Source organism: Caloenas nicobarica, chromosome 4, assembly GCF_036013445.1.
Source record: "Caloenas nicobarica isolate bCalNic1 chromosome 4, bCalNic1.hap1, whole genome shotgun sequence".
In the NCBI taxonomy this organism is placed as follows: Eukaryota; Metazoa; Chordata; class Aves; order Columbiformes; family Columbidae; genus Caloenas; species Caloenas nicobarica.
In genome coordinates, this window is record NC_088248.1 from 46190646 (window position 1) to 46217874 (window position 27229).

Here is a 27229-nt window from a genome sequence, read left to right on the forward strand (position 1 = left end):
ATTTTATTTTCCTTCCTGTCATATGTCATAGGAGACTGCAAGTGCAACCCTTCTTCTAGTGACTGTTCCTCCCTCAGTACAAAAGCTGGGTTCTTGACGTGTGGAGAAAAAGTTGGGGACAATAATGGGATTCATGAGAATTTAAAAGAAATAAAATTATCTTGACAATTATAAAGCAAGGGTTATACTTAAAGAATAGAGTCCCATGGGGTTTTATTCTTATTATAAGCTGTTATGCTTCTATTAATTCACAGATTCTTGAGGGTGACTAGTACTGAAACTACTGTATTGAATTTGTCTGTAAGATGGTCTGTAATTGATACCAAACTACTCTCTTAAAAACACAACTGGTCATAATAGATCACAAAAGAATAGGGTCATTTCAGAGTCAAGAACGTTATGGCATACATTCACTGGTATTGACAGATGGAATAAGAACAGCCAAGCGGATAATATGGTCAGAATTGAGGAAAGCAAGCATGTTGTCTGGGATTGGAAAGGAGAAAGGAGTAATTTGGGGAGGAGATATATTTCTAGGAGTTGTCCTGGACAATTGCATTAACATCAAAATTGGTTGGGAGAGATGATCTGCGTGAACATAAATATTAATGAAACAGTTCTGCTTTTTTGAAAATGAATGAAACTACTGAATGAAACTATTTCTGCTTTTAAATGAGGATCTGGAAACAAACATGCAATTAAAATTCTTGTTGCAATTAAATGAAATCCTTGTGGACACATGCAATGTAAGCAGAAAGAATAACAATAAGTAGACCTACTGTCTCTGAGTTGACCAAATCTCTTGCATTGGTACAATTTTCTGCTAAATAGAAACTATTTGTACAGTTAAGAATGAAGCCAAATAAAAGACTGCTGCCTTTATAAATTTACTTATAAAAATGACAAATCACAGAGAGTTCCACTGGATGAGGTTAATTTTGCAAATCTTTAGCAGGCAAATTCATATTCTCCCACAACCTGAACAGCTGACAATGATGAGTCCTGTAGAAATGAAACATATATTACTGTGTAATAGTGTAAAATAGCTGATTTTTAGATGTATGAAATCTAATATGCCAAAATCCTCAGCTGCCATGAATCAGTGAAGCTGTGCTGGTTTATATGAGCTGAAAATGAGACGTGTCTCGAATACTGTTTGGTTGTAACTTTCAGAGTAATCAGTATATACATTTATGAACTATGAGATTTTCAAAATATGCATGCTTTAGTCAATGTTTGGTATTAGGGATGGTTTGGGTGATAAGTATTTTATTCAATTGGGAAAATATTTTCTGTGACTATTATTAATATACGTACTTCTTTGCTGAATTTATTTTTCTTTCTATTAAAAATTCTAAAGGTTATTGACTTATACTGTCTTTTCCATCCTATTCTTTATTGCAATCTCTCAGACACATATTTGAGGTAGGAATAATATTTTAAATGAGTAAATTCCTAAAAACATACTGGAATTCTTACTTAACCCAGGCAAAAATTGGAGATACAGTACATGGGCTCTAAGCCAGGCCATTACTTGAATATTTTTTCTTCCAAGGAATTCGGCTTTAGCATGTGTGATTTCCCAAACCTCAATGACAAGATGGCAGACATTTGTAGTTCTTAACTATTTTTAAAATGTATTAATGATACTTAGAAAGTGCAGTTATTAGAAAAGAATTGAAGGATAACAGTCCGTCTGTATTACTACAGTTCGTGAACAAGATGTTTAAATAGAAGAGTTTCTGAGCTTCTATTTTAAATTTGTTGACCACGACACTTATGTACTTGTGTATTATATTTTAAGGAGCTTTTTATCATGCTTGTTTTTTTCAGTGCAGTTTAAAGGAAATAACCATTCCTTTCCATATGTCATAATTAATCAGATTAACATTATATAATTTCAAAAGTGGTCCAAAAGAAGAAAAAGGAGCAATACTAACCAATTGTAGAGGAATGTGCCGTACACTGCAATATAGATTGATTACAACAGAATGTTTGTTATGGATGGTTCAAAGACTTACCTTCTAAAACACATAAGAAGAAAAGGAAAAGAGTAAAATCATTGCTGTATATTATGCCTACTGAAATAAAATATATTTGCTTCATATCTATGCACTTCTACTAGCCTAGTGGAAGAAGTAAATGTGCAAAGCACTCTTAAGTGAGCTATTCCGAATGCAATTACATTGTTGCATACAGTTACAGTTTAACTACAATAAATACCCTGTTATTTGATATTAATATATTCATTAATATTCTCTTTGCTGGTATATATGAAAGAATGCTAAACTTCCTTGTTAAGATGAAGTTTGCCATGAAGACGACCATCAATAAAACTATAAGGGTTCAAGATGTGGCAATATAAGATCATATCCAGATTGTCAATATAATCAAGATTGTGATATCAGAAATAAATTATTGTAGGATAAGGTCAGGGTAAATTAGGCTAGAAGTCTTCAGTGTGTTGCATACAGTGGGATCACTGTTCCTGCACAGAGGTCCTACGGCTTCATTGGGGCTCAGATCAGAAATGAGTAGGAAGCAGGGAGGGACGGGCCTCTGTAGGTGTGGTAGGTCACCAGGACTCATGTTTTAGAATTAAATCCACTCAGGGCCAACGACTGCTACAGGACAAGTACACTGTCTAAAACTTCCAGATAAAGCTCTAAATAATTCATTTGTGCTATGTTAGTCTTTCAAACAGGGGAAAAATGTAATAACTTGGAATGTAAAAAAGTCATGGCTCATCCACTTGCACAGAAGTACTAATTTTTGATATGTTTCTAAGTCTGTCTCCTTAGAATGGAAGGAAATCATGATTATTTCCTGATGAGGCTGCTCATAGTCTTAAATGAGTCACTTTGACTTCTTTGAAGCAATAGAAAATGATTACAAGAAATCATTAGTGCAGTTTAAACATCATTACTCTTCCGCTTTTGCAATGAGTTGTTTAGCAAACCTTACCTAAAATGTACTTCAGAATGGCAGTAAATGCAAAATTAATTTGAAGAGGAAAGCAGATATGTCTCAGATTTTTCATCCATATTAGTATAACTAAATTCTAAAGACTAACACTCTTCCCTCCCCCCAAAGAAGAACAAGAGATTAATGTATTAAAATTATTGCTATATTTAGCAGCTCATAAAATCACCAGCGTGCACATTTCTGTGATTTAGATTTAATACAAATATTTCAAAATAACAGATCTGAAAAATGCTCTCCATTTTTATTACAGGCCTATTCAATAAAATATATACCTTTGGTATAATATGTTTTATTGTATATAGCAAACCATTTTCATTATCATCAAAAATATATTTTAGCACTTGTGAATTACAGGGGACTTTAATTCCTCAGATAACCCACAATATTTGATACAGTATCTTAAACCAGCTCATAAATATGTAGACATGATAAACATGTACATTTTCTGTTGGAAATGGAAAATGAAAGATCTTTGAGAATTCTAAATTTATTAATGATTAAGCTACTTAAACTATTTTTATGCTACTTTATTAGATGCATCATAAGACATTATTTTCATTGAAAATATGCTTTAAATAAGGCAAGTTTTGTAAGAATTTAAATAGTGTTTTTTCTTACATTAAAAACTTATTTTCTTATAAGGTGGTCATGCCGCCCTTGCTGTTCTGAAATCACTACACAGAAAGCAATAAAATTACAGAGCTAAGCATCCTCCAAGGATGAAATCACAGTGAGGAAAGCTGTGATATACTTTATGCTATTAATCATATATCATATCACATCATTTGATGATACCACAATAGAAGAGAGCTGGTTCTGATTGGCAAATGTAAACAAAGATGAGTCAAGCACCTTGGCAATGCATTGACTTGCTAGTTCATCTCCAGGGTTTTACAATGTTGTTCATTAGTTCCATTGTCAACTTAACATGAGGCACCTATTTTTAAGGTAAGAAACTGGTCAGTTGAAAAAGTGTCAGTGGTGTTTTCAAGTAAATATAAATCTGTTCCCTTTTAGTTCATTATGAAGTCAAGGGTAGACCAATCTACAATCCAAGAAAGATAAAATGCTGTTAGTTTTGTACACAGTTTAAGGAATTAGGTAACAGAGTGACTGTCGGTTTTTCTTATAAGACATATAAGTTCAAGAAAATCTCAAGTACAGCAAGTCATAATTTAAATTAACTGTTTAGGTAAAGCCCAGGTTTTAATATAGATTAATAGAAGCCTGACGGCTATTCAAGAAACTCTTAGTCCAGTCGAAATAATTGGAATTGGCTTGAAAAAGCTCAAGTGTACTTGAACTTATCTGTGGCAGATTACAAAATAACCTATAGTCTCAGGTGGTCAAGTTGAGAAAGATGTTAAATCCCCATGCTGTAAATATATATCATTTCCCAGGGTTTCATGAGGTTAAGATTCCACTAACCAGACGAAACTGCCATCCTCACCCACCATCCCTCTTACATGCATTAAACTTCCCCTCACAGAAGTTTAGAACTTCTGTGCTATACACAAGTAAGAATTATCCTTCCTCACTTACGTTTTTAGGAGGTGTTTCCCCAGAAACTCCCTGGGGGCACTTCCTGATTTAGTGAATTACTGTCTCTTCAGAAAGAATGGTAGTTTATCTTTCTCTTCCCACCCCTCATACACCTTTTTTCATGCCCAAATGATATAGACTGATGAATCACAGCTCTTTGCTTTCCTTGCTGTTTATCCTCCTGCCCTTGTAGCCTTGAAGATAATCAGTCAAGTATATTTCTCACCCTAAAAGTTATTTTAAAATTGAGAAGTCAAGTGGGAATGCCATTCCCAGGAGGGCTGGTGAGGTTTTTTTCTCCAAAAAATGAACAATAGTGTCCATGTTAGGCGCAAAGTTATATAGGTAGAGGTACTTATCAAAAATCTGAATTAATTTTCAATTACCTCAATATCTTACTTCACATTTCATAATATATTACATAATGGTCTGATTTCATCTTTTAAAATAAGTTCTCAGAGGCTTTAGAATCATAACCTAGCCAAAACCAGCAGGAAGGAAGTGGTAGGAATAGTTTTGTGGTTTCTTTTATTGAGCCAGGCAATGTGCATACTTCTGCTTCAACCTCTTTCTAGTTGTTTATCTCCATTTAAGGAAAAAAAAAGTATCCATGCGTAATTTTGTAGTTCCCTCAAGGATATCACTGTGTTGCTTTATGAGAGATACACCATAGTATAATAGGATCTGTTTGACAGAGCTCTGTCACTTGAGTTCCCAAACACCATGCAAGGAATTTGATCAAAGTGCTTTCAATGTAGAAGAGATACTTCACTGTAATATTTAACAATAGGTCTAATAAAACAGATACTTTATTTGGATGATGTTGAGTGACAATAATAAGATTCTCATTTTCAGACAGAGTCCACCTTCACTTGATTGTTGTTTGTGATCAATGGAGAAGGTTTACTTCTCATCCTGTCTCCTGCATCATTAGAACTATCCTGGAAAAAAACATTTGCTGTACACAAGTTGACAATAATTCTCTTGTATTCTCTTCTGAAGTTCTGGTTCAGGAGTCCATATATGATAGCATTAAGGCAGCTGTTGAAATAGGCCATGTAATAACTAGATACAAACAACCACTCTGGAATCCTAGGGATTACAGTTTCTGGGTTGACAGCCACAGCAAGGCCTATGAAGTTCAAAGGAGCCCAGCAGACTGCAAACAGTACAAATACCACAAACATGGTTACAAAGTTTCTGAAGTCATGTGGTTTCAGTCTCGGGTTGTTGTCTGGTTTAACCCTTCGCCTCACTTGAATAACGAGGATCCATATTCTCAAGTAACAGAAAGTAACTATGGCTATGGGAAGCAGGAAATGGAAAAACACAACTGCTATTGTATATGCTGAGCTCACAGACTGTGCAAATGTACATGAGTAAACCCGGGGGTCATACTGTAGTGATCCCACAAACAGGTTGGGCACAATAGCAACAAATGTTAGGACCCAGATAAGAACAACATAGCACAACGAATTCTTGTCGCTGTACAGCTTGTCGTATTTGAGACTGTGGCAGATATAGCAGTACCGATTGATAGCGATGCCTGTAATATTGAAGATTGATCCAATGACACTTAAGCCCATCAAGAAGCCACTAATCTGGCAGTGAAGGTATCCCAGATTCCATCCGTTGTGAAATACAGATGTGAGGACCAGTGGATATGGGTAGATTGCTACGACCAAGTCAGCAACTGCCAGGCTTACAACAAACACATTTCCTGTAAAATAAATATTAAAAGGCAAGTATTAATTTCTCTCGCACTCTTTTCTGTCATTTCTGCTCTCAATTTATTAACGACCAGCTTCACTGGAACACTTTAAATGTAATCAGTTTCTACTTTCTATATCAAAATCATGTGTCAGAAATAAGACACTCATTTTTAATCTAAAAAGTAAGTAACATAAGATGTACTTTTAAAAAGAAAACCATCTTTGATTTTAATTACCATGACCTAATATTTTTATCATCTCATTTATTTGGATTCTTCTGATCATACAGAATCAGAATTTATATCAAATTAAAATATTAATCACTTTAAGCCCTGTTTTGGTTTTAAATAGATAGTGTCTCTTGAAAAATCAAATAATGTGGTTAGTAATCAGTTTCAAAACATTTACCTTCCATATTTAACTTAATTCCCTTTCCTTACATTGCCTCTTAATTTTTTCAAGTCCTGAAATGAAAATCTTTTTTCCAATTGTATTTCAAGCTCACTAATGTGACTTTAAAAATCATTCTTTTTTTTAATCTTATGGCTAGCAATTCATGTTTTGGGAAGAAGCATCTTTGGAATTTTAAGTAAAAATTTCTAAGAGTCTAGCTGAGCACAAACTTAGTTGTCTTTTCTAAACTGAGAGACATACTTCTCAGTAAAAGGACTGATGCTGGGCAGTGACCAAGACAGTTCCCAAAGAGTAGCAATGCCATATTTTTCTCTGCCTCCCAACTGGAAAATTAGGCAATGATCCATTCTCTTGGTTCATTTGTTAATTTAAACAAAGACATTATTTTAGATTTTTGTTAATTCTTGATAGAACTTATGTCTTTTCTTCATAGACAATGGAACTCATAATAACTACATGTTTTGAGCATAGATTATACATTCTTTTTTTAGTTGCTTAAATGATAATTCATATGAATTCCTCCCAGCCATTCTAGTTTCTAAACAGAAGGTCACAATATACATCAATATAGCTTTTGTTATTTTTTTAAAAATAACTACTACATGTATTGGTCTAGTTGTTCATGTCCATATCTACAGAAAGCTATAAATGTGTATCTATACATACGTGTGTGTAAGTCGATACATCCATGTGTATGCATGGACACATAGGTGTGTGTGTTTGAGATTATATTTTGGAATTCTAAGATTATTTGGTGAAGATGAGACATGAGCTCCTATTGCAACCTGTGAGAAAAATATATTGCTAGATTATGTAGAATTTCCTTATTAACCCAAAGTGGCTTAGTGAACTCTTTTATGCATTTATTTTGAGCAGATAAAGTACAAATAGACAAAAATAGGTTAAAAGGTAAAATTATCTATGGACCAATAGGGCATTTTTACTGCTATAATTGTCAAACCAATACTTTTTTAATATATTATCTCAAATATCTTAAAATGCATATTCTCTCACTAATCACATGCTTTAAATGGCCAGGTAGAAATATTAAATCCACATACACCTACAGAGAAAATCATAGAAATTATCTGGCTCGGGATGCTACTTGTTTTTTTTTGTTTAAATGTTGATACATGCATGAAGCACCACATTTGATATTTATACTGGCAGCTGGGACAAATGGCCTCAGTTAAAAGATTGCTACACTAGTTAAATATATTTTATATCTGGTTTTATAAATAACTTCCTCTTGATGGTGGTTGTAGTTGTTTCTTCTTTTGCCCAGGAATTCACTGCCTGAAATACACTTATCCTGAAGGTTTTGGCAGAATTCCAGATCATTTCAACACAAATAGAAGATCTCCTTTAAGCAGAAGACAACAAGGGAAAAAAACATTGCTTTCAGAATTTACCCTTGACATAGTACAATCAATACAAGAATGGATAAAGAGATTGTATGAAACTCAGAGCTCTGTGTTTATCTTATGAATCAAGATATAGAAAGTGAATGAAAAGTTGCCGTTGGCAGGGGTTTTTTCCCTATCCAGAATATTGTAGGTTTGATGAAATGGCACTATAGAAACTCCAATGGAAAAAAGAGCCAGGACACGTATTTATATGTAATACTTAAAAGAATCCTATTTACATTTGTTTAAAATTTTTCTGTTTAGCTGGAGACCGCCCATCCCAAGCTTCTCTCTCTGCCATCCACTGAAAATTCTCCTGGTGCTCTCCATTAATATTGTTAATATTATCATTATTTACACACTTGAGCCAAAAGGTTCAGCTATAAGAACAAAGCTAAAAGTGTGGAGAGGTTTTCCCTTTGTTGAAAGAAGACGTGTTATACTTATCTCTGAATACTTCTAGCAACTCTGTGCTTTGGATGTAACTGAGTAACTGAGGCCAGGAAGAGTAGGCGCTCTGGCTCCGAATCAGCCAAATTTTAGGCTTCCATAGACTGGTGCACCATGGTTGTCCCAGCTTATCTTCTCAGTCAGCTGCCATAGAGCAACAAACTCTGAAACAGTCTTGGAAATACAAGCTGCTTCATATGGAAATTGAAGGCTAGCAGGGTATCCTCGGAGCCTGTCTTTTTTAAAAAAAAATCATGAGCTTGGAAACCTAGTCTCAGGCTGTCAGCTTATGGTTAGTGTGTCAGCTGGATGACCAAAGCATTGGGCTAGAAACTGCCTGGAAAACAGATACCTGCTTGCAGAGAGGACTTTCAACCTGCCTTTCAGGTTTAACTTCAAACTTGAGTTCAGATACATTTTTCCTTGTGATCACAGAAACTTTTTCTTTAAGAACAGGAAGTTCAAATAAAAATGTGTTTGAGATTAGTTTGTTAGATATTTGGAGGTTCATTGTTTCAGACTCTGAAGTTGGATATGAAATTACTTTGAGCTTTCACATTATATAACATACAATTTAATAATATGATCCTAGATGTATGCACCTGCCATTAGTGGAAAATATGGATATTCTATGAAATTCCCATACATTTAATGGCATCTTGTGAGATTAAACTGCTGTGTTTGTGGAACACTTGGTATTGTAGATGTGAGTTCCATTTGAAAATATAGATATATAGGAAAAATTTAATTTTCATCTTCAGCATCAGGTTTGAACAGAATGCTATAAACAAAGCCTGAATTTCCATATTGAACCCTTTAAAAACCCGCAAAACCAAAATCTTTAATAACTCTTCCTTGAACAAAAAGTATTTGTTCTCTCTAGAGAGTGAGATCACATTGCTGTGAAAAAACCATGATTTATGTAACTTAAGAATGCATTACTGTGCATTAATACAAGTTGGCTGAACAGAGAAGGGAGAGGTTGAATTTCTTGACTTTAACATAAGTCAAATTAACTTTAACAAACTTAAGCAGAAGCGCTACAAATGTATGTGGGAATCCAGATAACATACTTGTAACCAGCTTTAGCAGGCTGTGCTCTTAGATGAATTCTAAAGCAACATCCCATTAAGTATTTTCACCACTCTTACTGAAAAAGATGCCTTTCTGCTCAGCACATAGTAACATCAGACCTAATGCTGAATAAAAAGCTGGTTTAAATCAACAAAAAACAAACAAGTGCTCTCCCAGACAATTTGACTTTTCCACGAACAAAATACAACATGAACTGAGTGTAATAACTTTGACAGATTATTTTAAAATGCTTCTGGGATTGTTGTGGTGTCAAAGTGAATATAAGAACATCAAATAAGAACTACATGATGTAGTTGTATATATTATGCAAACACAAATAGCAACTTGTATCTGCATAACATAGACTAATTACTATTGGGGTTTTATTCCCCTAGATTTAGTGCTAAGTATGTCCTTCAGTTAATGGGAATTAGAAAGTTTCCAGAAATGTCTAGCAACTTAAATAAGTGCAGGATATCAATTGAAAAAAATTACAGATACTTAGTCTAAGTGATGTTGAATGCTTCCCATAGACTTAGACTGGAGGGCTGAGCACTTCATCAGCAGATCAAAAAGGATTAATTCTTTCTCCAATATTAGGAGAACCGATACGGTCTGCAGAGCTCTTACCTGAAGTGCTGAGACTATGAAGTATTGAAACTCCTCCAAAACTTCTAGCTTGAGCAAAAAATGTATATTGTAAAAAAGGGTAACAGCTCAACAAAATAACAATGTTTTGAAGCATTAGGGACTCCAGCTAGAATTTTTTGGCACTAAGGAAATGTGAATTAATTTTAGAGAAGTTCTCATTTTGTTGGCAACACTGGTAGGGCTATTATTTCTCATCCTTTTTTTCCAAGATACTACTGTACGTACTAATATTTGTGCCAGGTCACTGTTTCTATTCACCTGTTTCAAATTATTTCCCACATAAATAATGTATCAGCTTATAACAAATGTTTTCCAGACACCATTATGCTTTCATCATGTTGCTACATTTTGAAGTATATAACATTTCCTGTTTACATATTAGTGCTTCGGGTTGCACCAAATTTATCTGAGGGATACAGAACCTTTACGCTAACTGGAGATGCTTTTGCTTCTAGGTAAAACCAAACAGTACATGCAGCTACCATTGAAATAATGTACAAAGCTTTTGTTCCAGTGGCCATCAACTTGGACCTCTAATGTTTATTTGTTAAGTATATCTTTAAGGAAAGAGGATAGTGTAACCATTTGCAATGTTGGACCAGTTACACAATCAAACTTAATTTCTAACTACCAGGTCCATGCCATCCTTATGTACTGTTTTTTTATTGTATGTCAGATATTTCCAGATACATTAACAGTCATTTGTGACTGTTTCATAACTAAGCTTGATCAACAGGATGTTTTGCTATAAATGTAGAACAGGTTTTCTAGAAGCTATAATGCATTCAAATATAATATTGCCCTGATTGTTATGACCACAGCTTTTATTTGTTAAACGGCACTGAGGTTTTTATTTACATTTTAAAGTACTAATTTCTGATCACTCAAATACTTCTACTGATTTTCTTCAAGGATAGCTTACAGATTTTTTTAGCATTTTGAAATGTTTCTCATTAATCCAGCCTTTCCTCAGAATGTGAATCTGGGGTTTTATGCTGCCAGCTGAAAACAAGACTAAAATGAGGTGCGTGCCAACGAATTCCTGCAGCAGGAAGTAAAAAATTTAAACGTGGTACCTCGTAGTTATAACTTAACACAGGATCGTACTAACACATCTACACCCAGCAAAAGTGACAGCATTGATAGATAGCAGATAAGGCATCTGGTTTAGAAAACTAGTCACTGCCCTTCACAACTAAACAGTAGGAGCAAATAAGTCTCTGATTGCAGAATATAAGTTATCACACGAAATAATGCATTGGGCTAGTTTATGAAGAAAGGAAAATTAGAAGGCTAAGCATAATACTTAATTGTTAAGCTTTAATTGCAAGGCGACAATCAGCCGTGGCAGATGCTGTCTGTTAATCCCTCCACCCTCCCCGCAGTGGATAAAGTCCTCGCTACGGGAAGGTGGTAAGAAGGAAAAAGGGAGAGAGACTTTAAAATTGGAAAAAGGTTTTAAAGGCTTTACAAATGGTACTAATAAATAGAGAAAATATACAAAATATACAAAACCAATCTTGAAAGTCTCGGGGTAGAGCAGTGTTTAACCCCTCCAGTGATGGGCAGAGCTGGTGTGGCTCCAGCAGCTGCAGGGCAGGCACCTGGAAGTCCTGGGCAGGATGTCACAGCAAACCGGAAACTGGATGCGGGGCCTGGAACCGCGCCTCGGATTTGCAGGCACCACTGGCAGGGTCCTCTTCAGATAGTGGTCATGGTTGAAGAGAGTGAGACCTGCATGATCTCCCTCTTATACAGGGTGTATGACACATATGGGGTGGAATACTCAGTTGGTCAGTTTTAGTCATCTGTTCTGCCTGCCCCTCCTTGCAAATACGCCCCTCTTATGACGGAGTGTGTGAAATCTTATCAGTATTCTTGGCTGTCATAGCAATAAATCTAAACATGAGCTTCTTCAGCATTCCATTGGCCACTCTTATCTGTCTTGGAGCACAGTGTCTGAGAAACAGGCAGGAAAAAATTCAGAAAAGTGCGGTTACTTAGAAGAACTTAGCTGAAAGGAAAATTCACTAAAAGAGAACTGGTCTTGTTTTTAACAAAACCAGGACGTTAATACAATATGCTTCATTTTGCCACTAAGAGCTGAACTTTTTCCTTACAAAGGCATTTTCTTAGACTTACCTACCGATCATGTCTCTGCTTCTCTCACGGCTGTTTCCATGCACAAAATGGTGTCTCAATGACAGGTTAACACTAAGTTTGTTTCATATTCCAGGAACATTTTTGCTCTGAATGTTGTTCCATTAACATCGGTATTTCACTTTTAAAACATCACAAACAACTATAATCCAAGTATTGAAGGTTGTTTTTGTGAGTGCCTAATGAAAACTTAATGTCCTTCTTCATGTACCTGGAGACAGAGCTCAACTCTACATGCTCAGTAACTCTTCTCCCTGTGACCTAAACCAGTCATAATGTTTCAAGAACAGGAAGACCTGTCCATAATCTTTCTAGGCAGCACAGTTTGGGATTCCACAAAGGTTGCATGCAATAAAAATTATTAAATAAAAATACCTCTAAGTGGGGTCATTGGCCACTGTTTCTTAGACAAAACCCCAAAGCCAAGTAAGGTTACCTAGATAAGTGAGCATGCAGACAGCCTCAGCTTCACTGAAGAAAGATTTGAAAGGTTTAAGAAACTAACAGTCTTTGCAGGTCAGCATCAAAATAGCACAAAACAGCTGAGCAGAAATGTAGGAATAAATATTACATAAGCTCCAGTTACTCCTGGGAGCTTCATTCACTTTACAGATCATAATATCAACTCCCTTAGATCTGAAAAGCCTATTTTTAAACTAAAGGTACTATTTATAAACCTGGCCTGAATCAAGAAGTCCATGTGCACATTAAATTTGAATAGTGTGATGGGCCTGTGGGTTTTGCTTCTCATTAGCAAATTAACCCTGATGCTGCAGGTGGTGATGCAGGGAAATTTGAAAGGCTTAAAGCCCACAATGAACCTTTTAGCTTTAATCACATGCAGGAAAACCTTTCTCTTTCCTTTTAAGCTGAAAAAAGACCTTGTATTACTCAGCAATTTTCATAAAACCTCATTCAAATGTATACCTCTGTCACATAACAGAAGGGATTTTCAGACCTTCTATTAATATCATCTGGTTGGGACACTAATGAAACCAGCTGTGTAATTACAGACACGGCAATTGCCTGCAGCTGTAATGATGTCAGGTAGGTAGCTTGTTAGCACTGAGCAGAGAGTATGAAATATTTATGGTTTGAACTCATTTATAATCTTACTAAGGTAGAAATTCTAAGTATCATAGACAAGTTCAGATCGCACAGAGACCTAAGTAACCTCAACTGTTAACTGCAGTTGATAGAAATTCATGGTGCTGAATCTTACAGGTCTGGACAGCTGGAGAACTATATAACAGTATATTTGAGAGATATGAAAGAACAGATTTGTTAAAGATCATGTTATCAGAATGATCCATATTGTAATACTTTATACCAGTGTGCTGCAAGTTGAAGAAAATTTGACATAATCAGCACAACATAAATGAAAGATCATTCTGATGCGCTCTGAAAATAAAATGTTATACTGTATTTAGATTATAGTAATTATCATAAAGAAACTTGCAGTGAAGCTGCAGCAACAATTTAATTTGAAATGCCTATGCCATCTTCTGGCCAAGAAGATTAGATGCATGAAAGAGTAATTGGCAGAAAATGGCAGCGAGGAATTGTATAATACTCAGAATAAAGGAAAGGAGGATTTTGATGTCAGGTTCACGTTGACTGTAGCCAAACAGTATGTAGATGTGATTAGGTAGTTTTGCAGATATGCCAAACGGTGTACAGTTTTCTGTGACTTTAGCACCTGCCATCTTTTTCTGCAGTCCCATGGCACATGTAAGACAGCTACTGCTCTCCTCCTTACAATCTAAAAATATTTGGCACTGCTATTTTTGGTGGTTCAGTCATGAGAGGAAAGTAATGTGAGTTTTGCTGTCAGGCAAAGAAAGGAATTGAATCCATATGCTGGATGAGTGCTACAGACTTGGGGACGTACCTTGCCTCTGGCAGTTCTGTATGACATGTCAGGGCTGCTTTGAAAATATCTCTTGTATTGGACCTCTCACATGATAGGAGTACTTAATTTGTACTAGGCAGTAGGTTTAGTATGTGTACGGGATATTGAATATCTCAGTACTGGCAAGACTGAGGTATTTCTAGGTATGCACAATCGTGCCTAATGTAGGAACAGACAGAAGTTGACTGAAGATCTTTTGTGGACCTAAACTTAAAATTCTAGAGGTGTTCAGGGTTTGGGTGTTTTGTAAAGATTTTTAAGAAGTGCAGTTTTGAAAAGGACTTCAAATAATAGCAGTCAGAGCTACCAGTGAACCTCAAGATACAGTCATCTTTCTGTTACAATATGCAGTGCCACGAAATATTTTGCTTTGAGACTCTACATAGGAGGTTCACATCCAAGATATTTTGCCTTAGAAGCAGCAGCAAATTGAACAAGGTTTCTCTTCTTTTATGGAACCCTCTAAAATTTGATCATAGTAATATCTAGCTAATACATACTTACTTTGGTAACAAGATTGTAAGAAACTGGCACTGTCATACAGTTTCGTAGTTTTATAATACTGAAATACTGGATGAAAGTGGCTCTTGTTAAATAAATGGTCCTGAAATTGAAGTCAACAATTCAGGTTTTTAAACACTTAATTGACAAATCTCCAGTAGATGTTGATAAAATGAACAGTTCAATTGCTGTTTGGCAAAAGTTTGAAGTGATGTATTCATATTTCCTGACACTCAGAATTAATGTCGTTGTAGTTATGTGCCCCATTCAGTATCTATTAGTGTTTTATTAAGTTCTATAGGTGTTTTTCACTAAAATATGAAGTCATGACAACTAATCCAGTCAGACATAATTCTGTTTAAATGATTAACTTAGGTTTTGTTTGTCCACCCAGCCAAGGATGGACTAAGACATAAAATAAAACAGCAAGAAGGCTTGTAATGACAATGAAGTGAGTGAACAAACCCTGCTGTCTTGCAGGCAGAAGTTAGAACCCAGGGCGGGCAGGTGTGGTGGTGGATGTCTTGAGTTCTGCAACCCTGGTTTTGGCTCTGGTAGCTGCCTGCTGCTCTGGTAGCTGGACTGCTCTTTCTACAGTTCACTAGGCTGGTGTGTTTTCAATGTCAGGACATCTATTCCCTTTGAATATCATCCCGTTTTACCACGATGACAATATTTCGGAGACCAAATAGATTTGCCTGAGTAACTTATCCACTTTCACAGAAGGGAATTATATTACTGCTTCTGATTTGATCTTTTCTATCTCTAATTTCTATGATTCATTTTGAGGGGGAAAAAATCCTGCAGAACAGTCTGTTTTCCAACAAGGTGTTGCCTAGATGTCACAGAACGCTAAGGTTGTCATCACAGTTCAGCAAGCTGTATGAAATCGATTAGAATAACAATACTGCTGACGTCAGAGGATCATGCTACTGAACTGCATCGCAGCAGGATCAGCACAAGAGTACTTTTTCCCCCCTTCAACTGTATTTGCATTAGAGACTGGAAATAAATGGAAGGACAAAAATGGTACTATCACAGTAATATCACAGCTCAGATAAATAAAACTATTAATACAGTTCAGAGACTAAAACAAATGGAAGGGAAAAAGTGGAAAAAGGCTAAGAGGGATGATTGTAAAATATAATTATGTTCTGTATTTGTACAAAATCTCATAGATCGGTCAGGATCAGTGCTGGAAAATGCGATTATACAGCCAATTCCTTTCCCCTTGAGAAAACAAGTAGGAGAAAACAGGAGAGTGAAGGTGCAACCACATAACTGACAGCAGACTTCTATACTGTATATGATATTGCAAACTTGAAATCCCTTTCCTGAATCTCTTTGAAAGTCACAGTTTTATGTAACAGGATTTTGTGGCTGAATTTATCCACAGAATTATTCATGGGAAGAAAAAGAAGTTAAAAAAACTCTTAAGTGTACAAAATAATCCATTTTCTTTCTGTTATGACTAAAAACAGTATCGGTGGTAATTCAGTCAATCCCACATTTGACTACAGAGTTCAGAGTAGACAGCAAAGCTAAAGAAATGGTTCTTAAAAGAATCTTCCCAGTTCTTTCTCCTAAAATCAGCAATGGTAGGACATCTGCCAGGAAACTGGAAAATAGCACTATGGAAAATATCGCTTATATAAGTTAAACACATGTATTTACTCTCCCTTCCTCTATCCATTCTCTATTCCTCTATTCATTTTCTTCCTTTTCTTATTTATTCCATCATTGCATGTCTTTTCTTACTGCATTACAAGCCAAAATATTTTACATTTATGCCAGAAGCCTTTTTCCTCCCTTCTTTCCTCTATTTTTTTTTGTCCCAGGTTCCTTTAAAAAGATGAGAAGGTTATCATGTTACACTCCCACCTTAGCAGTTTGAGGATTTTTAGGGGGTATTCCATAGTGTCATTATCAAAGACCCAGCTGCCTCCAGTTCTTCCTGCCTCCATCTCATTTCTTCATTTTCTCTTTTGTGCTACAGCAAAAATCCAGAAGTTTGGTGGTCCCAGACCACTGGGGGACAAGTGAAATGGTATCAAATAACATGGGGAATTCACTAGAATAAGTGTCATTTTAATTGCACTAATAGTGGGTTCTGTTCATTAAATTAACTGATGGTATCAAGAACTCTTGGTCTTCTATAGCATCAGAAATGCATTTAGCACTGGAAACAAAAAGAAGGACAAAGAAGTGGAACTTGTATACACATGGCAGCAAGGCCAAGGATCTTAATACCTGTCTAATGTTTGTCTATTCCTCTTTATGAAAAGGAAATGGGAAAACAACAGCTCTGATTAAGAGAGGGTAAAGATCTCATGATATGTAGTTCCTTTCCTCTATAAAAAATTGCACAAACCTGAGAAATTTACTCCAGTAATTGGACCAGAATAGACTGTTCTAGTCCAACCCTGGAACACCTACACTGTTCTCCCATGTCTGCGTATATCCGCAGCCTGCCAGCAGAATCCCCTTCTTAGCACGTGCCTTTGCAATGTGGTGAGCACCACACCAACTGCAGGGTTCTGCACCTGCCACGCTGGGGTAAAAATGTGGTAAGGAATACAAATTAAACCTAAACTGTGTCAAACAAATTCAAAATATGACAAAGCAACAATTTAGGTTTCAGACAAGTTTCTTAGAGCATGTTGGTGTGAGAAATCTATTCAGGATTGCTGCAGCAAGCAATTGGAACGGTAGCCCTGGCAATTTAAGTGTGTCAAAAACACAGAAGCATTAGTATATTTTCCCCCTCTGTATTATTTAAAAAAACATTGATTTAGATATAAGATACAGGATGGATTATTAATTAATTAGGTAGTTTATGCACTATTCTTCTGATTCATTCAGGTAATTAATTATCAAATTTTAGCACCTGTATAGCATAGTTGACTCAGAAATAATATTTTTCTAATATTAGATGTATATTTTAAAATAGCTTGCTGACTGCAGGTTACACTTGAAATTTTATATTAAAGGAGAAGGAATGAAGACTTTGCTATACCTTAGGTAAAATCTGTATTTTAATTTGTACCAAAAAGTTGGGGGAAATATATAATTTCTCTGCACCCAAACTTTTTTCCTTTATTTCTTTTATTTCCAAAGGATCTAATTTCTAGTGCTCTAACAGAACTAAAATGGATTTGGAGAAAAAAGTTTCTCAGCTCTCTAATGCTATTCACATTGCTAGTAGCAATAGTCTATAGAGATCTTAAGAGAAACTTTAACATTCATGACATTTGAATGACCATAAAAATATTTTCATTTATTTTAAGGGTCCCCAGGATTCTTATCTTTGTACAATTTAGTTTCTTCATCACAAAAGCAACTGGCAGTACAGATAAAATAACAGAGACAAATTGACTATAAAGAACTTATATAACTTTAAAAAAATATTCTGAAGTCATTATTCCTTTAATTCTTCAGACAAATAAAGACCTGAGGGGTTTTTATGTATTTCTTCCGGGCAGCCTCAAATATACACTGTGACCTTACTGCAGGCAAAAAATGAAGCTATTCTAAATTAATGCTGATACTTTTACAGTATTCAGTGATATGAGAAGTACTGATGCATCTTCTAGTTATTCTGCTACAGGATTCATGATGGTGTTTAAAAACACTACAATGGTTTAAATAATTTTAAATATAATGTTTAAAACAAGAACTGTAATCCTACCTAAGCTCTCCATAGTATGAAATATTTGGAATGTCCTCCTCCATAAATGGGTCAACCGATAGTTACTGCTTAAAACAGAATACGGAAACGGGACTCTTGGCTCACATATACTGTTATACTCGTAGTTAATGAATATCTCTGCAATAAATCTTAACTATTTTTTTGCCATCAGACTGAATGATAAATCTTCCACAGATGTTGGCCCTGGTTTAACCAGGCTCTAGAAGTTACAATGAGAAGGGGAATTCATTTATTTCTTGTTGCTTTTTTTTTTCCTTTCATGATGACATTTTTCACACAGCATAGAATAAAATTTCTAATCAATAATTATTTGAGAGAACATAGTAAGAGAAATAGTCAGGTATGATTGCTCTTTGACATCACAGAAGACTTCAGGTACTTCTATAACATACCATGATGAGCTTGCGTAACCAAGGTCAACCTCTTACAGGACCTTCCTTCTTTTTAATAAATACTGACATACAACTCCAAAATATTTCAATATCCTCTTGGTTAGTTAAATAGAAAATTCATTACTTTTATATTTAATGCTTATTAGAAATGAAATAGGGTTTGGATTTGTGCCTTTTATCTTAACAGTATTAAATTAAGTTCTTTACTAAGAGCTCACTTACATGGAGACATGTAATTTAGCATGCTGATGAATTTGCCAAACCATTGCATCCTTAGAAGCAGGCTTTTGACTGGAAGCAGTTGGCTAAAATAATGATCTAGCTTATTCCACTGACATCAGATGACTTGAAGTATTGTAAGTGAGCAAACAAGCGGCTCTGTGTATTGACTATATCTCATCATTTTATTATTGAATTATTATTTCTCTCCATCTTGTTTTAGCTACTTATCTTTCTCTGGATTTTTCTTTCATGAAAAGTGGTGTGGGAAAGCTTGTATTTTTCTATTGCTTAAGTCTAAACTGTCTGTTTATCAAAAAACGTACTCAAAGGACAATGAGGCTCTGGCATGAGTTAATAGGAAAGAAATACATAAATGCTGTTGACTTTCAGTACCTACATTTGTCTTCTGAACTTATCACTCAGGGTTCTTTCTTAACCTGCAGCACCAGAAGTCTGTCCAGTACAATGAAATATAATGCTAAAAACAATACTTGCTATTAAAGGTATTGGATTTTGTATTATGATAATTCCAGTATGGTAGCATTTAAAAGTTATGTTATGATATCTAATCCGACATATTTGTACCCATTGATTTTTGTTATGACTCAGAAATATCCTAAATACTCACCTTGATAATCCAAACATGATCTGTAAATTCAAGTTCGGTACCTCCAGTATAAAAAATGCGAACCCTTTCTCTGTGTGAAAATAAAATAGATTTGGAAAACTATACCAGCAATAAAACCTTAGTCTCATAATACTAAGTATATAATATCTTGGCTACTGGAGCTCCTTTGCTTTTTTAATGGCTATATTTTTCTTGTACTTCTTTCTATCTTTGTTTAAATATTAGAGGGAGTCTTACAAAAAAAGCTTCTAAGCAAGCTGAAAAGCTAAATATAGACAGCTAAAGATAGTATCCTTTGAAATATTCAGTAAAAACTTTGCTTGTTCTCCTTCTGAACCTTACTCCAGAGTTCTTCATCTTTTTTTAGGTACAGGTTTTTAGTGTACCAACATACTTCATTATTTAACAAAATTTAGCAAATCAGAAGTCAACACTTCTGCTTAGGAAGCTAAAAATAAAGAAGGCACCCAAAGAAAGGTGGGATAATTATCTCAATGAATATATCTATATATATATATACTTGAAGAGATGCCAGAAAGAAGAGGTTCTGTACAATCAGTGTATGTCAGTACACAGATAAAGCATATTTATCCTATGTTGCAAAACCTGACCTGAAGTTTATTATGAAAAGGATATGAGTGGTGAGCAAATGGTGTGGCAGCCCTAGCTTCAGACAGCACCTAACAGTCCCTTTGCTTTTCTTTACTTTGGTCTGTTAGGGAATAATCACCTCATTTTTTAAACATTATCCTTGTAAAATGGAAAAAAAGTGTGTTCCACATCTTAGCTAAAGCCTCCTAGATTTTGTTACTTTAATTTCAGAAACATCTGTATTTAGCTTTGTAGGTGAAAAGCTTCCTTCAACTGTTTTAAAAGTGAAAGACGGCTTGAGCTCCTCAGAGAGCCACATGTTTGCATGTATGACCACAAAAAGGTCTGCTTTAGCAGATTAATGCATTTGGTAAAGTAATAGCAGAAGGGCTTTCCCAAAAGATCTGAGAATTCCTTACTCTTTGGAAAGATATGTACAGCCAGGTTAACAGCCTTCATTTGTGTGACATAAAACTGGTCAGTCCATGATGCAGAAGGAAGTATTTTGGTAACGTGTAAAAATCCTCCTTCGAACTCTTGTATTAAATTGTGTGTGTCAGTCACAACCACCAGTGGGTAGTCATAGTATTTGCTGTTATTATAGTCGTTTCATGATAGACTTGAATTCATAGTTTAGGAAAGTCCAAGGGGATTTTATTAATAAATTCCAATATCTGGGAGAGGACACTGTCAGTTCTTTACAACCTTTTTAGGTATATTTTATTAACAAGGTCAAGCTTCCTGTAAATTTGGTGTAGCAGGAAGTTGAGCTGGCCAGAGCTTTAAAATAGATCTATTAACCTTCTCCTTACAGTGAATTCAGTGAAGAAAACCACTTAGACAGAGAAGAATAAAAATAAACCAGTTTCTCCCTGCCTTTTTTGTACTTTCAAGACAGATCCTTTTTTCCAGGATTGATTTCAGTCAGTTCAAAGACTTTGATAGTCTCCTGTGGTCCTCTTCTCCCCATTTCTTAGGCCTGATCTGTTTTCTGTTCTTCTCAGACACCTCAGTCCCTGCTGTAGCTGCAAGCTCTCTTCTTGATGCCTTCCTGTGCCTGATCTTCCTCTTGGCCAGTGCTTGCTTTTGCTTTTTTTGGTGCTGCTCAGCTGCTTCTGAGGGACAGAGTCATCTCCCCTTTCTTCTGGGGGATCAACCTCACCCCAATGTGCCTTTATTAACAGACTGTAGCACACAGAGTGAGAAAAAATGAAACACTTACCTTTAGTCAGACTTAAGGGAGAGAAGAACAGTAGTTACACTTTTATTGTTCCAGAAAGTTTCCTGAAAATGTTTAAGTCTTCATGAAATTAAAAACTTATGCCAAACTGGCAAGTCAAACAAATGAACAAGCACATCCCACCTTTTTCTTCCGGGATAAGAAGAAACAGTTACTAGACTTTCAGTAGATGTATGAAAGTCAGATGTACAAAGCAGGAACAATTTCAGTAGTGCCAACAAAGTATCTACCTCAGCTTGGTCATCAAACCTTTACTCTGATGGTTAATTGTCTGAGCATCAGGCCAAGTTGGAGACAGTATCACTGACAAGCAAGCATTGGTCAGAATAAGAACTTGCTCCATATTGCTGAACAAGTCCCTAAAGTGGGAAGAACAGGGGGTAAAATAGATGGTAAAAGTGACAACATGGCAAAACTCCTTCATATGACTGGATGCTGAGACAAACAAACAAATAAAAAACACTGTAAGAGAATGAGAGTCCTAGTGCAGGGAGAAAAGACTTTGTCAAAGAGGAATATGTTCTTCTGGAGTAAATACATTAAATTTAAACTATGGGTGTTAAAGGGGAAAATAATATGGCATTGTTCCTTAGTTACTGTTCCCTTTTAGTAAATCCTGTCCTATAGGACACAGTATGCTTTTGCTCCAAGACCTATTTGGAAAGGATATAAGAAAGCCGTTGGCATGCTAGTTGCTCAGTATCTTTAGGCAAGCATAACTGAGGTTCAGCTCTTATTAATCAAGCAGCTAATATGAAGACAGGAATCAGATGTTAGCTTCTTACTATTTCCCCCTACCAAAGAGAGAATTCGATTGTGTTCTGTGGACAAAAGACACACTAGAGTCCAATATTTTGTGCCAATTTGCAGTAGCTGGCTTGGTTTATTTAATCAATTCTAGTCCATAAGTTTTGATGGAACTAATGCTGTAGATCTGTGGTCCACACCAAGCTCTTAGTTTACTTTCTGGTAGACAAAAATAAGAAAAAATCATATATAAAAATGTGAGCACCTTCACACAAATCTCTAAATATATTTTTATTTGATAGAAGTCAGAGAATCTACCCTTCACCACATCTCTAGAAGGAAACGTAGATGATCAGTTATTTACAATCTCAAGTGGGACCAGCACTAAGTGGCAGGCAGAGGTCTGGATTTTGCCAGTGCCTCACTGTGCAACTTTTAATTCCTTTTTGTCCTATGAAGCTATACTCTTGCCTTGTATTTGTATTCCTCCTTTTCTCAACTTTTCCCCATTTTTCTCTTTCTCCAGTATCTGCAAATTTTGTATTTATAACCATTCCGTGGACAAAAATCTGTATTCTCAGTGTTACACAGGCTACTGTATCTAACAGTATACAGTTAAGAAGGAACACTTATTTGATTTATTACTATACTTCCATTGCTGTCTTCAGATAGATAATTAACATTTAGCATACAAAAATTAACATTTTTTTGTGACAATGAAGTTCTCCTCCCTTTTCTACCTGTCTCTGAGTGAGCAAAAATAGGCTAAAATGCACAGGATGCTAATCACCGAAGAATGATAAAATTCTGATATCCTTAAATGACATAGAAATTATATTTCTGCATTTTATGGTAGCAATGGGGACTGTAATACTAATTGATTGCATGAACACTTATTCAGCATCTGGTTTGCTATTGAGAAATGCTAGAATCCAAGCATTAGAGGCTGCCTTTTCACAGTGAACACAGCTGCTCTTACTCCTCTCCTGTGGAGACACTTTCTAAAACACAGTTCCCTAGGGGCAGGAGGGAAGTGGAGAAGGTCTTTCTGCATCTTCCTGCAACAAATGCATCCAGGAGCTAAAGCTCAGCATGGTAGTTTCATGTGTTTAACATGCCGACATTGTTTCCTATGAATATGTACACACAGTTAGTAATATTTTGATCTGTATCTGTTGCTTGTACCAGTGTGCTTTCTAATGAATTTACAAACAATAACTGAATAAATTCATTTAGACATGTAATGATGACTATTGAACAAATATGGGCCATGCACGGCTGGAAATAATCTTAGTTATATTGTGGAAAAGAAGTATGGACTGCTATGCATTTGTGCTTCCATAAGTAGGGAAGATTATTTGAAATCACTATCACCTCTAGTTCATAATGAAAATTTAAATTTTAATGTAAATTTGATTATAGTTAATACAAGATTTAAGATTTAAAAATCATCCTATCCATGAGTTCAAGTTACAAATTAACCTCACAGCAACTTCAGTTAGTCATACAAATATAGAGTACTTGGACTATGATTTGTAGTATTAAATGAGTGCATTAGTATTTTTAACGTGACAAGCCTACTGTTCATACATAAAGTGATTCACTAAGAACACTAGTTACTATATAGTGATCTTTTAGTGTTCCCTACAGCACCTTGATCACTGAGACTATTAATCTTCATACAAGTGGAGAGGGAATCCCCAGCCCCAAAAAAGCCAATGACAGAAGCCTAGTAAAATTTTCAAACCACCGTGAATACATCCTGTATTTTTTATTTCTCATACTCGTTATTTTTGCACACAATCAAGCTCTTCAAGGAAGACACCTGCAAATTTCCATTAGCAGTAATTGCTGTATTTTATTATTTTTGTCACTTCATCTCAAGAAAAAATTACTAGAGTGTAGTGATTTCAAAGCAATGCTTTTCTAGAAGACAACTCTGAGAAGCAACAGAATTAAAATATGACCTTTTAGCTATTTAAAATGTTGCTATAGTCAACTACTTCAGAATTTTTAAAACCAAATTCAGAAAAAGTAGCATGAATACAAAAAAAAACTTTAATGGGACTTGAATAATGCTATTTTTTTAAATTTGAGCATAGCATCTTTTTGAGTTCCAATACTCTAATTCATTACAATGCAGTCTCCAAGACTAAGAAATTATGCATAACTTGTTTCCTTGTAAACTGTTCTGCAAATTGAATTAATTTATTTGCACTTAAGTGTGTTTAAGAGTGAGGAAAAGCACCCCAATAGATTCACTCATATAAAGTTCTGACCATACCTTTGAAGCAAATTCAAGGGTAAAAAAGCAGATATCTCAACCTTTTCCTGGCAAAGGTTAAAGAAAATAAAATAATGCTTTATACAGAAAGCAGAAATATTTCCCATTCTAAGCTGAACTTTGTATGCATAAATAAATTGACACTCTAACTGGAAAAAACACAGAACACCAGAGATATGGATGACAGAGACGTGTTGCTCCCTCTAGAAGACATTTCAGAAACAATTGCTGGTTAAGTGCTTATTTTAAGCATCTTTTAGGCCCTATATACTGTTTGTTGATGGTGCTTTGCCTTGCCATACTGTAAGGTCAGTGCTTGCTGTAGAAATCCACCTAGTTTTCACAGATCCTTTTCTGAGTAAAGGGATTATTTTTAAAAAAATCTCATGATTACTAGGCTGGATTGAGAGGTTAATTTAAAAACCATAACATTTAGTAAAGCCAACTTTGTGTCTAGTAGATTTTGCTAAAAGGTCAGAAAAGCAAACCTTCTATTTTCAAAAGAATGGTGGTATTTACGAGGACAGAGCTGTAAGAAATTCTGAGCTTCCAATAATCTTAAGAGAGCTGCAGCATGGTCATGTCCAGCCCGACATGAGCCAGGAGAAGATATTGAAGATATATCACTTCTACAGACAGCAGATTAATGGATTGCTTCCAAAATGATGCTGGCTTGTTTGACTTGTTTATTTGTTTGTGAGTTTTTGTTTTGTTTTGGGTTTGGTTTTTGTTGTTTGTGTTTCTGTTTGTTTGGTTTGGTTTTTTACTTTCATTCTTCTTCCTTCTGTGTTGATTTCTTCTCCCCTTGTTCTTCCCTCACTTTGAGGGACACATAGCAGAAAACATGTTAGCTCTAGAAGATGAACTCTGCTTCCAGAGCACAGATGTTCCATAAATGAAAGGAATGAGGCATTTGAAGGCACCTTAACCACGCTAGGACCAACTCTTTTGCTTCCTTTCTTTCTCTTACTGATAAATTGCTGGTAGATGGTGTATGGGGAAAGACAGCCTCTGGAGAAAAATGTTTCATATTCCCTAGTCTAGTAGATATGTGAGAGGATATCACAGTGTTCTCCATTGAGTGATAGACAGCTTCTTGTCCTGAAGGTTTTATGTCATTCTGTTGAAAAAAAATAGGTGTCTTTGCCAATGGCATGTGTCAAGTTAAAGTGGATTTGATTGTCTTTCTTATATGGCTGTTGGAAATCTTTAGAAACTATAATATAAATATCTCATTCTTGTGATCTTGACACTGTAAGCACATGATAAGGTCTTATGGAGGTTGTACAAGAATTACTATTAAAATTATTATGATTGTTAAATATTTAAAAGAGTAAAAAAAATCCTCATGTTCTCTAGCAAAAGATTACCATTAAACCTACTCCCAGTCTTTCAGGTAATTTTTTATTCCAACTGGCCAATACTTTGTATGTCATTTCATGTTGGTGCAGTCACTGAAGTTAACAAATCTGTCAAGCCTGTCATCTTCTCTTGCAAAATTCACTGTTCTGTGAATATAATTTACTCATTTGCTCTCAGTTGTATTTAAGAATGAATACAAGTAACACAGTGAATTCACTAGCCTGAGAGAATCTTCCAGTTATAGCCTTGTATTCTTATGGCACAGATGAGCCATGAAAGAAAAAGTGAAAGACTAGTGTTTGTGCTACTATGCATTCATGTGACCATCTCTAAAAAGGGCTCCATGTTAGAGAGGAATTGTAATTGCAACAATCCTTGCCAGAAAAGTACTGCTATGGGATGTGTTCATTCACCTTCTGGTACATTCAAGACAAACAGAGGTCATTCTGTTACATGTCATTTATGTGTCTTTTCTTATGATTGTATTGGAGGAAAGCTTTCACGTCCTTGGTTTTGCTTGAGTTAATCAACATATTCACCGTAACTTTGAGGAGAGTATACAGGTTTACAGGCATTAAGAATAAAGCTATTTTGCAGTTTCTCAAATTTAAGTCACATACATTTGTCAATGTGTCCTTCACGAGGCCTAAAATCAATAATTACTATTCTCCCATAGTCTTTTCAAAAAATAGACAGATGTGCTATACTTTTATTACATTGAAATCTATCCTATTATTTCAGCATAGTGCCTGGGTGAAAATAGAAACTCTTAGTAAAAGTCATGTTCACATCTTTGGCAAGCTTGACTTTTAACTTTTATTTAACAAAGAAAATTGGTTTAAATATCAAACAGCAGGAGCATTTTTAGATCTGTGCATGTTGCATTTTCAGAAAGTCAAGGGAAGAATCCACTGTTTCTACGGCCTGTTTCTCAGCTGTATTGCTCTTTGTATGTGCAGACACTGGGTGAGAATGTTCTTGAAATCACCTCATCCATCACGATATGAGACATCCACATTTCTTGGTCCCTGGCCATTTAAGAACAATAGGCACAAACAAAAAAGAAGTAAAAAATGAAGCACGTGTAATTCGCAATTCAAAATGACATACACTACCTACTGTAATAAGTATAACATCAGAGGTTAAAGTGTTTCACCATAGGAAAACTTTCTGTTCTATAACCTGAACAGATGTTCATTTTATGAAACAATAAGCTTTTAGATGTCTATTTATTTCTCGTATTCACA

At 35.4% G+C, this 27229-nt stretch overlaps 1 protein-coding gene across 1 annotated transcript in view; it reads right to left on the minus strand.

Moving 5' to 3' along the window:
• Positions 1-5378: 5378 nt before the first annotated feature.
• The window catches only part of MTNR1A (melatonin receptor 1A), a 54561-nt gene continuing 32710 nt past the window's right edge, over positions 5379-27229 (minus strand). The window contains exon 2 of the mRNA XM_065634076.1: positions 5379-6247. Within this exon, the coding sequence (XP_065490148.1) occupies positions 5379-6247 (869 nt within the window). The remainder of the gene's footprint in view (positions 6248-27229) is intronic.